The sequence below is a fragment of the Rhincodon typus genome, chromosome 9 (genome assembly GCF_021869965.1).
Source record: "Rhincodon typus isolate 14 chromosome 9, sRhiTyp1.1, whole genome shotgun sequence".
NCBI lineage: Eukaryota > Metazoa > Chordata > Chondrichthyes > Orectolobiformes > Rhincodontidae > Rhincodon > Rhincodon typus.
The window spans coordinates 13,244,604-13,255,890 of record NC_063340.1 but is presented as its reverse complement, the minus strand read 5'-3'; the positions used below and the strand labels follow the sequence as shown (position 1 = coordinate 13,255,890).

The 11,287-nt window shown below is 37.8% G+C and overlaps 1 protein-coding gene across 1 annotated transcript in view; it reads right to left on the bottom strand.

Moving 5' to 3' along the window:
• Positions 1–7,579, bottom strand: part of LOC109931112 (Ral GTPase activating protein catalytic subunit alpha 2) — a 313,895-nt gene extending 306,316 nt beyond the window's left edge. The window contains exons 1-2 of the mRNA XM_048600914.1: positions 7,562–7,579; positions 2,662–2,790 (exon numbers count right to left, since the gene is read on the bottom strand). Coding sequence (XP_048456871.1) covers positions 2,662–2,790; positions 7,562–7,579 — 147 coding nt within the window. The remainder of the gene's footprint in view (positions 1–2,661; positions 2,791–7,561) is intronic.
• Positions 7,580–11,287: the final 3,708 nt, after the last annotated feature.

Sequence of the window (11,287 nt, the reverse complement as noted above, 5' to 3'; positions counted from 1 at the left end):
CTGCCTGGCCTGCTGTGTTCATCCAGCTCTACACCTTGTTATTGAAGTTACTAAGCAGCTGCACAACACTATGGACAATGGTGAACAGCCAGCAGTCATGGTCTATAGTGGTACTAACGACGTAAGTAAAAAGAGGAATGAAGTCCTGTAGGCAGAGATTTAGAAGCTAGGAAAGAAACTAAAATGAAAGATCTCAAATGTAGCAACTTCAAGAGTACAGAAATGATAAGAATGAGCAGATGAATGCGTGTCTGGTGAGATTTCAGGAGGAAGAGAAGAAATGGTGCAGTGGTATTGTCACTAGACTAGTAATGTTCTGGGAACCCAGGTTTGAATCCCACCACAGAAGGCAGTGGAGTTGAAATTCAATAAAAATCTGGAATTAGAAGTCTAACCATGACCATGAAACCAATGCTCGTTATCATAAAAATCTCATCCGGCCTACAAGACTGTAGACCCACAACAATGTGGTTGACTCTGAAGTGGCCAAGTACACTATTCAGTTGTATCAAAGCATGAAATTCTCAAAGGAAGGAATGAAATTCATTGGACAACCTGACGCTGACTAAGGATCAAGAAACAACAACGGCAAACTCAGTCCTCCTCACTAACAAAGTCAAAAACAGGCAAGGAAACCTCCTACTGATTACATCCTACCCCATTGGGTAAAAAATCATTTCTCCTCCATACTGGTTACCATTTGGAGGAATTACTGAGGGTAACAAAAACACACAATGTATTCTGGGTGGGTGACTTCAATGCCCATCACCAAGTGTGACTTAGCAGTACCACTACTGACCAAGCTGATCAAGTCCCAAAGGACATAGCGCTAGACTGGGTCTGCAGAAGTTGGTGAACAAACGAATAAACATGACCTCTTCTTAACTAATCTGTGTTCCATGATGCATATGTACATTGATATCAATATATCAATAAGACTGGTCAAAGTTCTGTATTCATATTGAGGAGATCTGCCATCGTGTCCAACTATTTTCAGCTGCTTCATCACTGACCTTTCCTCACGATCATGAGAGCATCCCATTGACATCAATGGCATTAACGCTAGTGGACCCCAACAATAAAAGAACAATGGGTGTATTATTGAAGAAGGTGAATATCACGGTATTGGAGAAAAAAGATGCCTTAGTGGCATGAAGGAAAAAAATTCAGCCAGTCAGATCCAACAAAATAATAGGCATACCACTACACTACTATGTACACATTCTATAAACTGCAATGGGTATGGTGTAAAAAAGCAAATTTTACAAGGACACTACTGAAAGGTGCAAAATTTTGACAGTTATAATGGTTAATTTAATTATCCTGACATAACAGGGAAAGTTATTCCATAAGGAGCAGATTGGGGGAAGAATTCCTGAAGAATGTTCAGAAGACTCTTTTAAATCACTGTTTCTGATGTAACAAGGAAGGCAACATTGCTGGATGAGATTCTAGAAAATGAGGTGAGTGAAGTGGATCAATGTCAATAATCATTTAGAAGTCATTGATCATAATACTATAGTATCTTTAGTTACCTTGGAAAAGGGCAGGGTACAATCCAAAGTAATTATGAATGAATCAGCGGACGACCAATTCTAATGGAGTGACAGCAGATCTGGCCCAGGTAAATTGGAATTAAGATTGACAGGCAAATTGAATTGTAACTGAACAATGGACTGCCTTTAAAGAAAGGATGATTTGGGTACAATCAAAAATTTGGATTAAGGGAAAAAGGGCAGACAATAAAAGTCAGAGTCCCTCTAACACAATTAACAAAGCTCAGGTGGTCAAATTGAGAATTGGTTAAATAGCAGCCAACATAAAAGTGAATCTAGATGCATTTCATTGACATATAAATCATAAAGATGTGTCAAAAAAAGAGAAATGGGGTTTATTGCAGACCAAAAGGAGATTTTTACATGGAGGCAAGGACCATTGCCAAGGTACTAAATGAGATACTGAAAACATCTGCTTTTGCCTTCAGTCATTAGGATAGATTGGAAAAGTTGGAACAGTTCTCCTCACGAAAGAGTGAGAGGAAATAAGACATGTTCAAATTCATGACGTGTCTAGACAGAGTGTATAAGAATAAACTTTTCCCATTGATGGAAAGGTCAAGAACCAAAGGACACCAATTTAAAAGGTGAATGTCAAAAAAGTCAAAGGCACCACGAAGAAAGAGGTTTTCAAAACAGCAAATGCTTAGGAGCCAGAACAGACTACTAAGAGCATGGTGAAGGAAGATTCAAACCAATATTAGAAAATCAAAAGGAAAAAAAATTGCAGGACTATAGGGAAAAGGTGAGGAGACATCACTACACGAAGGTGTGCGAGATAACTGGCTTGGACCTAACTGCTTGATGGGCCTTAATCTGTGTTGCAACTACTCTATACTTCTAAATAATAAATATTCAGGCTTTAGCATAATTATATTTAGAAAAATACAGCTACTAAGATTTAGAAATCATTTTTGTATAAGACTTGCAGCAGTACGACTATATAGTTGGTCTCATTCTAGCCTTTGGATGAAACACCTTTATGCTAGTGCAGTTCACACATTTGATGGCACAGTATCGGCACGGAGCAATCTGTCTCATGTGACATTAATGAACAAACACCTGTTTGAGTGGAGAAATCCATAGACAAAGCAGTTGTACTCACATCCACCACATCTGAATTGAGGACTTGGGTTGCAACTGTGATGAAATCTCCAACCATCATGGTGAAACCAGGCAAACCAATTAAAAAGAAGCGGGGTGAACAATGTTTGGCAAGTACGTTCAGTACATCCTAGTTTCAGGTGAAGAAGAAAATAAAAAGTTATTAGAAAAATAGACTGATGAACAATTATTATCACAAATAATTTCTTTAAATAATCCAGAGATTGAATATTTAAAATGAACCATGAAGCACAGAAATATATTGCATCATAATTTAATTGGCTGCGTTGAAGTAACCATACACAAAAGAATATTCTTCTGCTCAACAGTAAGCAAATGTTTGCAATTACTGAAGAAACGTGGCTTTGCAGATTCTGACTTCTGTCTGATACGTTAACAGAAAACATTGAGACACAAGGATTAGTTTCACAAATTTCCATGAAAATTGATATACTACAATATTAAAAAATGAAATAGTCACATTTAATTTTAAAAGCCTCTATTCTTCATTTTGATTAATATTCACAAAGATAAACAGGCTTTTTTTTCCACATTCCTTTTGACAGTTGGCATTTGAACATGTTTCTAATGGTTAATTTTTAAACCAGGTTGAATCACTTGAGTTATTAGATTTCAAAATTAAACATTCTCTCAGGCAGCAGATGGATCCCACTAATAAAACAAGTACAAAACAAATGCTGATTACAGGATAGAAAAGATTTACTTCTACGATAAAGAGGCTGATTAATGTGTCATTTTTACATCACACCTGTAATTACAAATACAGCTATGCATTGTCCTGGACCATTGTTGTTCGACTTTTGGTATATTAAGCAAGAGAGAGGAACAGATGGGAATTCATTTCTGTTGACATATGCTGCTTTTAAAAAATGATATCAGAAACCCAAGCCATAAAAAGTTGACCACGTCAACTTCCCAATGTACAGTACATTCAGGTTAGTTTTTGTAAAATATTTTAGAAGTTAATTTAGAACATTCGACATTCTCACAGATCACTACTGAGATTTGACACAAATTACTCGTTTTAAAAATAAACCTGTAAGAAGTATACAAAGAATGAAAATAAACAGATGATGTTCTGTAATGCATTATAGTTAATTTTGTAGAAACTAGGAATTAAGTGTGAAACAATTTGAAAAGTGTGGTCTTGTACTGCTCACATTTGGCATCAACTATATTTTGACAACAGCAAGTTACCATATGATGTCGTTTAAACACACTGGCTGCAGTGGATTAATTTTATATATTCAAAAAGGGCAGTCTTTATCTACCATCATAGAATCATGCCAATCATGGTACAGAGGGGATTTAGGAATCCCCTTCAGCTCATCAAGTCTGAGGAGTGGCAGATGGAGTTTAATTTGGATAAATGTAAAGTATTGCTTTTTGGTAAAACAAACAAAGACAGGACTTATACAATTAATGGCAGGGGCCTGGGTAGTGTTGTAGAAGAGAGACTTAAGGGTTCACGTACATAATTCTTTGAAATTTGCATCACAGATAGGGAGGTTAAAACAGCATTAAGCACGCTTGCCTTCATTGCTCAGACCTTTGAATATAGGAGTTGGGAAGTCACGTTGAGGTTGCACAGGACTCTTCTGGAGTACCGTGTGCAGTTCTGGTTGTTCTGTTATAGGAAGGATATTAAACTGGAGACACTTCAGAAAAGATTTACCAGGATGTTGCAGGGACTTGAGGGTTCGAGTAATAAGGAGAGGCTGGATAGACTGGGACTTCTTTCCTCTGACAGAGGAGGTTGAGTGGTGACATTAAGGAGGTTTATAAAATCATGAGGAGCCATAGATAATGTAAATAGCAAGGGTCTTTTCCCTAGGATGGGAGATTTCAAAACCAGGAGGCATATTTTTAAGATGAGAGGAGAAAGACTTGAAAAGGACATGGGGCAACTTGTTTTTTTATTACACAGACGAAGTGGCAAATGCAGGTACAGTTACAACGTTTAAAAGACATGAACAGGAAAAGTTTGGAGGGATATGGCTAAAACGTAGGCAGATGGGACTGGTTTAGTTTGGGATGGTCGGCATGGACTGGTTGGACCAAACGGTCCGTTTCTACACTGTATGACTATGAATAGAATGGATCTCAGCTGTTGCAAAAAAATTTCAAGGGATAATTTCTTTAATTATTTCACACTACACCAGAATTGTCACATCCCATTTGACCTGGGATTGAATTTTCAAGCCCATATTTTCTTCATCACAAAGCCCACTTGTTTCCAACTTCATCCAATCTCTGCCTTGGACTATCTGCTTATGAAACCCTTATCTATGATGTTAATACTTTCAGACTTAACTGCTCCAATGCTTAGTGGACACCCATTTTCCACCATCCATAAATACAAAAATCTGCAGCCCGAATCCTGATTCATGCTGGATCTTGTTCATTCATCACTCTTCACCATTCTACAGTGGTTTCCAATCTATCAAACCTCAATTTTTAAGCCCTCATCTTTGTGCTCCAGTCCTCATCAACTTGCTCTGTCAATCTCTGTAATCTCGACCAGATTTCTGTACTCCTTCAACTCACGCCTCAAACTTCTTCTCCGTTAGCCAGAGGCTGCAGAGAGACAGAGGTAGACAGAAAAGGTACCAGCCGCTGATATCGCTAACAGGGAGTACTGAATACAACGGTGCTGAAACGAAAAAAGCAGCTTGTGAACTAAAAACAACCTGCGCCCAGGTGCCAGTTTGAGCCGATTTAAACCGTTTTGAATTAATTAAGTTCTGCAAAAAGTAACAAAGATGAGGTAATGCAAAGGCCTTATTTGAACGAGAACTAATGAGGAGATGCTACCTAAGTCTCTGGGCCAGGGCCAATAAGGTAAAGGCACGCGATAAATGAATTAGCCTGAGCCAACAGGAAGAAGACAGCACGACTTGAGAGGGATAAGAAATAAATAGAAAGACGACCCTCGGGGCATGCAGCCGGTGAAAACTCCGGAGGCCAACTATCGCAGAGCAGACCGTACATCAAGGATGTGGCGGCAACATAGGCTGCAGCGCCCGGCCAGCATCAGCCCTTGTCAGCAGCAGCTATTCTGATCGGGTACTAGCTTTCATATTCTGTGACCACTTGGCGGGTGCCAAAGGATTCCAGTTGGTGTATAATTGGGTCCTAATTCAGTTTGTGGGAAAATATATACAGTCTAGTTTTGTGATAAAAGCATTTAAGCAACACGTGTCTTGTTTAATATGTTAATAAAGTAATTTTTGAGGTTACGAGAATGAACCTTTCTGCTCCTCTGTACAAGCCGCTAACTGGGCTCTTGACATCCCTACAACAGTGGCAACAATAGCTTCTGCCATCTCAAACTAGATTCTGGAATTTCTTCAACTTCTTTGCCTCTCTATAGCACTCTTCTTTTAAGAGGATTTGAAAACATACCAAGTTTGTTGTCAACTTTTGTCTGATTGCACCCTGTGAAGCATCTTAGAATATTTTATTACATTAAAAGGTGCTAGATCAAAGTTGTTATTCAGTAAGGTAATGCAGATAAAGTGTTCAGATCAGCATTGATTACCTGACAAATCAGTTTCCAAAGGCCTTCAGAGACTAAACTTCCTTCTGAGTAGAAAGCCAGTGTTTCCTGACATACAGGTAATGAAGTCACACAAGAACGCAACTACTATAGAAGATGAATCTAAGAATACTGACACAGACTTCAGAACATGGGCCCTGAATCAGTATTTATTCAATTTGCATGACCATGGAAGTCAAGAACAAAAAAAAATCAACTGCACACAATTAATTTCTACCATGTTTTCACACAATAAGTTCTTTTTAAAATGCAGCACTTTAAAATTATAAGTAAGGACTAAGAGGTACTAATGCTTTCAGATATTTATCACTTTGAAATGAACACAAACTTCACTGACTTCATATATTTTGCATGCTTACTAATTTTAACACAGGACAGCACATAATACCTAGTTGTCGCTAATCTAATTGCGAAATTCCAAAAGCTTTGGTTTAGCCGAGGAACCAGCGCAAAATTCTGTTAACAAGTTACAGAAAATTGATTGGCCAAACCTCAGGTGCAGGGGGGAATAAGAAGAAACACCAAAAACCTTCTGTTGCGGCTTTTTCAGCATCAGAACTGTGACATCTTAGTTTCGTGATGTTCTTTGAAAAATGAAAATTATAACATACTTAATATACAAAAGTATCAAGCAGGAAGAGCATTCATGAAAGGGATACATAGTGCAGCTTTAGCTACAGATATTCCAGTTCCTATACACAGTCTAACCTAACTGCAGACCCATCTGAGAGCCACAATCTGGGAAAACTGCAACATGAGAACATCTGCCCTTTATCAGCAGGACCATAAAAATCAACTAATTCAAATACAGGCATGTTTTTCTTCCTTTTTAAAGCACAGTTCAGTAAATATGAACTGTGCAGGCTGCTTGCTACCTGGTAAATGAATCACTTTAATTGAATGCTTTGTACACAGTGCTTGCAGAAACGCAAGCAGTAGTGAAAACATATGGTGGTAGCAAAAAGCAGTTGGCGAATGCACTTGGTAACTCCAACAATCCTTTCATTCCATTTGAAAAATGATTTTGCTCACTTATTTCAAATACAGCATTTTATGAGTGCACTGTTTGTTTCATTTAGGTGAAAGAGAGCTAATGAAGTAGAAAGAAAACTCTGCATGTATGATGAACAACCATGATAACATGTGTATGTATTTCTGGAAAATGAACGACAATTCAATGTTTTAACATGGTGTGAAAAACTGAAGGGCCATATCAGTGGGGTTTGGATGGATGAAGCTGAAGCTCCTCCCACCTCAGGGGAAAAGGGAAATGCAAAACAAGATTGAACAGCCAGAATAATTCTAGCAATGGCTTTTTTACCCATTCATGCATTATCATCTTATCAGTCCCCAAAAATCCTTAGTCCTTCCCTCATCTGCATGCTATTCCTCAGTGAAATTCACCCACAGATGGGACACCCAGTTCTACCTCATAACAATGTCTCTTAACCTTCTCCACTCCTCCACAACATCCCGTTTGGAAGAGCAGTTAGTTATGCCAGTTAAATATTACTAAAACTGGAGCTAATATCTTTGGCTGTTGACACTAACTCCATCATTCCTCTTCTTGTCCAATATCTCAGGTTAAAGCAGATCGTGTGCAACCTCAGTGTAATGTTCAACCATGAGGTGAATTCCCACCTCTTTATCCCCTCCATCATTATGAACATATTTCTAATCCATAATATCATCTAATATGTTCCTCCATGCTGCGCCCCCCACTTCATTTCACTCTAGTTGCTGAAAATTGTCTCTCCCGAGCCATTCTCCAGACTCTATTATACCATTGCCCTCTTGGCCAGCTTCAGCATTCTCTGAGAAGCTCAGATGTAAAGCTGTCAATGGCATTATTAAGATTATTGTTGTCATCACAATGACATTGTGATGGTTGATGGTTGAACCCCATTCTTCAATGACTTTCTGTCTCTTAATAACTTTAGTTTATCATCCCAGCCTTCTTCCAGGTCATTTTTGCAATCACCTCCAACTCTATAAACCTGTTGCTCATTATTTTATCCTTGGGTGGTTCTAAAGCTTCAGCAGCGATATATGTACAAGTCAGTTAACATTCTTAATAGTTCCATGAAGTCAAATTTAAAATGTGTTAACGTGTAATGAAAAGCAAAAATAGACCATTTGGCCATTAAACCTTGCTCCTCCATTTAATAAAATCATGTAACCTCAAATTCATATTGCTGCCCAACCCAGATTGTTTTATAATAAAACAGACTTAAAGAAAATGATATTTTTAAACTTTAAAAACTGATTTCTGAAGAAGGGTCTAGGCCCGAAACGTCAGCCTTCCTGCTCCTCTGATGCTGCTTGGCCTGCTGTGTTCATCTAGCTCTACACCTTGTTATCTCTAGAAACTGGACTTTGGTTTGCTCTGTGGTCGCTGTAAAACAAATGTAACAAAGGCCAATTCCAAGGACCAACATCTGCGTCCTAGGGATGCCTCAAAAGGAGCTCCAACCCAATATTGGGCCAACCTGTTTTTCAGGCAGAGTGGCTATTTCAAATAAGCTGTAGTTTCCTGGTATGTGTTGTTATGCCTTTTTTATGCTGTTTTATAATGCTTCTAGGAAACCGAACCTCCTTGAGTTAAACAAGCACACAGAAACAGAAGATTATGGTCTTGCAAACAGCGCCCACCAAAAAAGGTAAATAAAAAACAAACTTTTCTTTATTTTGTAATATTATGTTGGAAAAGGATTCATTCTCCTGGTTTCGTACCAATCCTGACAGCTGCTGCCAGGTGCAATAAGTACTTCCATCCCTTGATTCTTCTACAGCTGAAGAAATATCTTTCTTTTCTACATTCACTTTCAACTGCTTGGATTTGAATGGCAATGGACAAATCCATAACCAACTGAAGAGTCACATCGATACAAACAGATGGATTGTAAACGTTCATATGTCACAGGACTGAATCATTCTGATGCTATCTACTGCTGCCTCTGGGTAAGGAAAAGGTCAACAGTACAAAACTGAATTTGCTTTGCAGCATCCAAGGCAGCAGCTACATTAAGCGTTAAGATAGCTCGCCTAGCTTTTAAAACAAACATGACACTACTTTTGGTAGGATGAGAGAGAAAAATATAAAAGCATCCCAGCTATTGATATACTTAAGTACTTCACAGGTCTAGAATGATGTATTTGCCTGTATACAAGAGGAATGTCACTGCGCAAGCATGCATTTCCAACCGTCAAATTGTCGGCTTCAGAAAGAGGAGGGGGAAGAATTAGCCTAAAAGGGAATCAACTGTCGCTTTCCTCCTCCACCTACACCATTGAAAGGACTTTGTCCTACTTATACAGTAAGTTTTTCTTCAAAGTTGTCCTGTTTAACACTGCTTTGCTTTAATATGGCTACATTGTTGGGACCTGTCGATCATGTTGAGCTTTGCAACATTCGTTTTAATATTCCTTCCGGCGCAACCTGATTAGCACCTCTCACAATATTGAACCTCCAAGTCACAGCCTCTTCCCTACTCCTTGACCAACTGTGTGAAACACTCATTATTCAAAATACAAAACATAATGAAGTTTATAGTTATACAGTTAGGTTAACAGCAAACAAATGAAGAAAAATCAAGAGATTAACCAAAATATGTAGCATTGTTTTTCTTCAAGACAACAACATTGTACCAAGTTATTCTTTCAAATAACATGCATGTTATATACTCCAGAAATCAATGGACATCATTTTGATTTATTCAGATTTTTGGCCACGCACACATGAAATAAGGTATTATTAACTTATTACATGAACAATATTATATTGCATTATCTTTGTAGTATGAATGGAGCTGCACTCCACTTGAGAAACCAGTACAGTTAAAACCCATAACAAACAATCTAACTCATTTAATGGCTGCTGTGCAATTTGAGAGATCCAGCAATGCTTATAGAACACTGCTGTTTTAATTCACACCCCTAAGTTTATTATTGGCAGTTACTCATTTACAATTAATTACTGGCTGTTGATACCCCAGCCATCTGGCACCCTCTGAAATGATATTACTATGTAACAATTGCAACAGTGCTCAAAATAAGCTTTAAGACCTCTCTACAACATATGGGAATTTACAGCAAGTATGATGAACAGCAGTGAATATTGCTTCAAATTAATCCAGAAAAAGAGGATCAGAGGGCATTAATTTAAAACAGATATGACGAAATACTTCTTAACTCAAAACGTGATAAATATTTGGTGCAATCTGGCAGGCAGCACGAATGTCAGCACCGCTCAAAAGGGTATGCGATTGTTGAAGAGTTAGAAAGTAGGAGTAATGCGTTTCTATGGTTCGGATGTCCATTTCTCATGCTTTTATGATTATAATTAAGCAGGCTCATTGACTTCAACAAGAAGAGCAATGAAAGATCAGGCTCGAAGTGTTGACTATTTCTATCTCTACAAATGCTGCCAGGCTTAAGTACTTCCAACATTTTGTTTTTATCCATTTACTGACTACCTTACTTCAATATTTCAATAAATACCCTTAACACTTGATTAATATATGTCTAACTGCACGAATTTGAGGTTTTCAAATTAAATATTTCAATGTTTAACAAATAAAATTCAATATCTTCATCATTATTAGCATTCTTGTGTTTTGCTTTGGTTCATGTATATTCCAAAAACAAAATTATTCTAGTAAAGCCTTGAACACTGTCAAACACGAAAAAACAAAAGAAAACAATGTTGAGTAGTGTACTAGAAATAAAAGGCTATGTTGATATGGTTATTGGTGCCATCTGGGGGAAGAAATTAGTAAAGCACTGTTGAGAAGATGCATTTGCAATTGGTTGTGGCACAAACATACATTACCCTTAATTCATTTTTTAACCCTTATTTCAAGACAAGAAATCTCATTACTTATAGCCATGAGCAGCAAAAGTAGGTTTAAAAAAAAACTGCACCTTCTCAGCAGCTGTAACATTATATCCTACACTCTGTTCTGTTACCCTGTTGCACTTGTATAGTACAATCTGCTTTAAAGCACGCAAGACAACACTTTTCACTGTACCTCAGTACACTTGATCA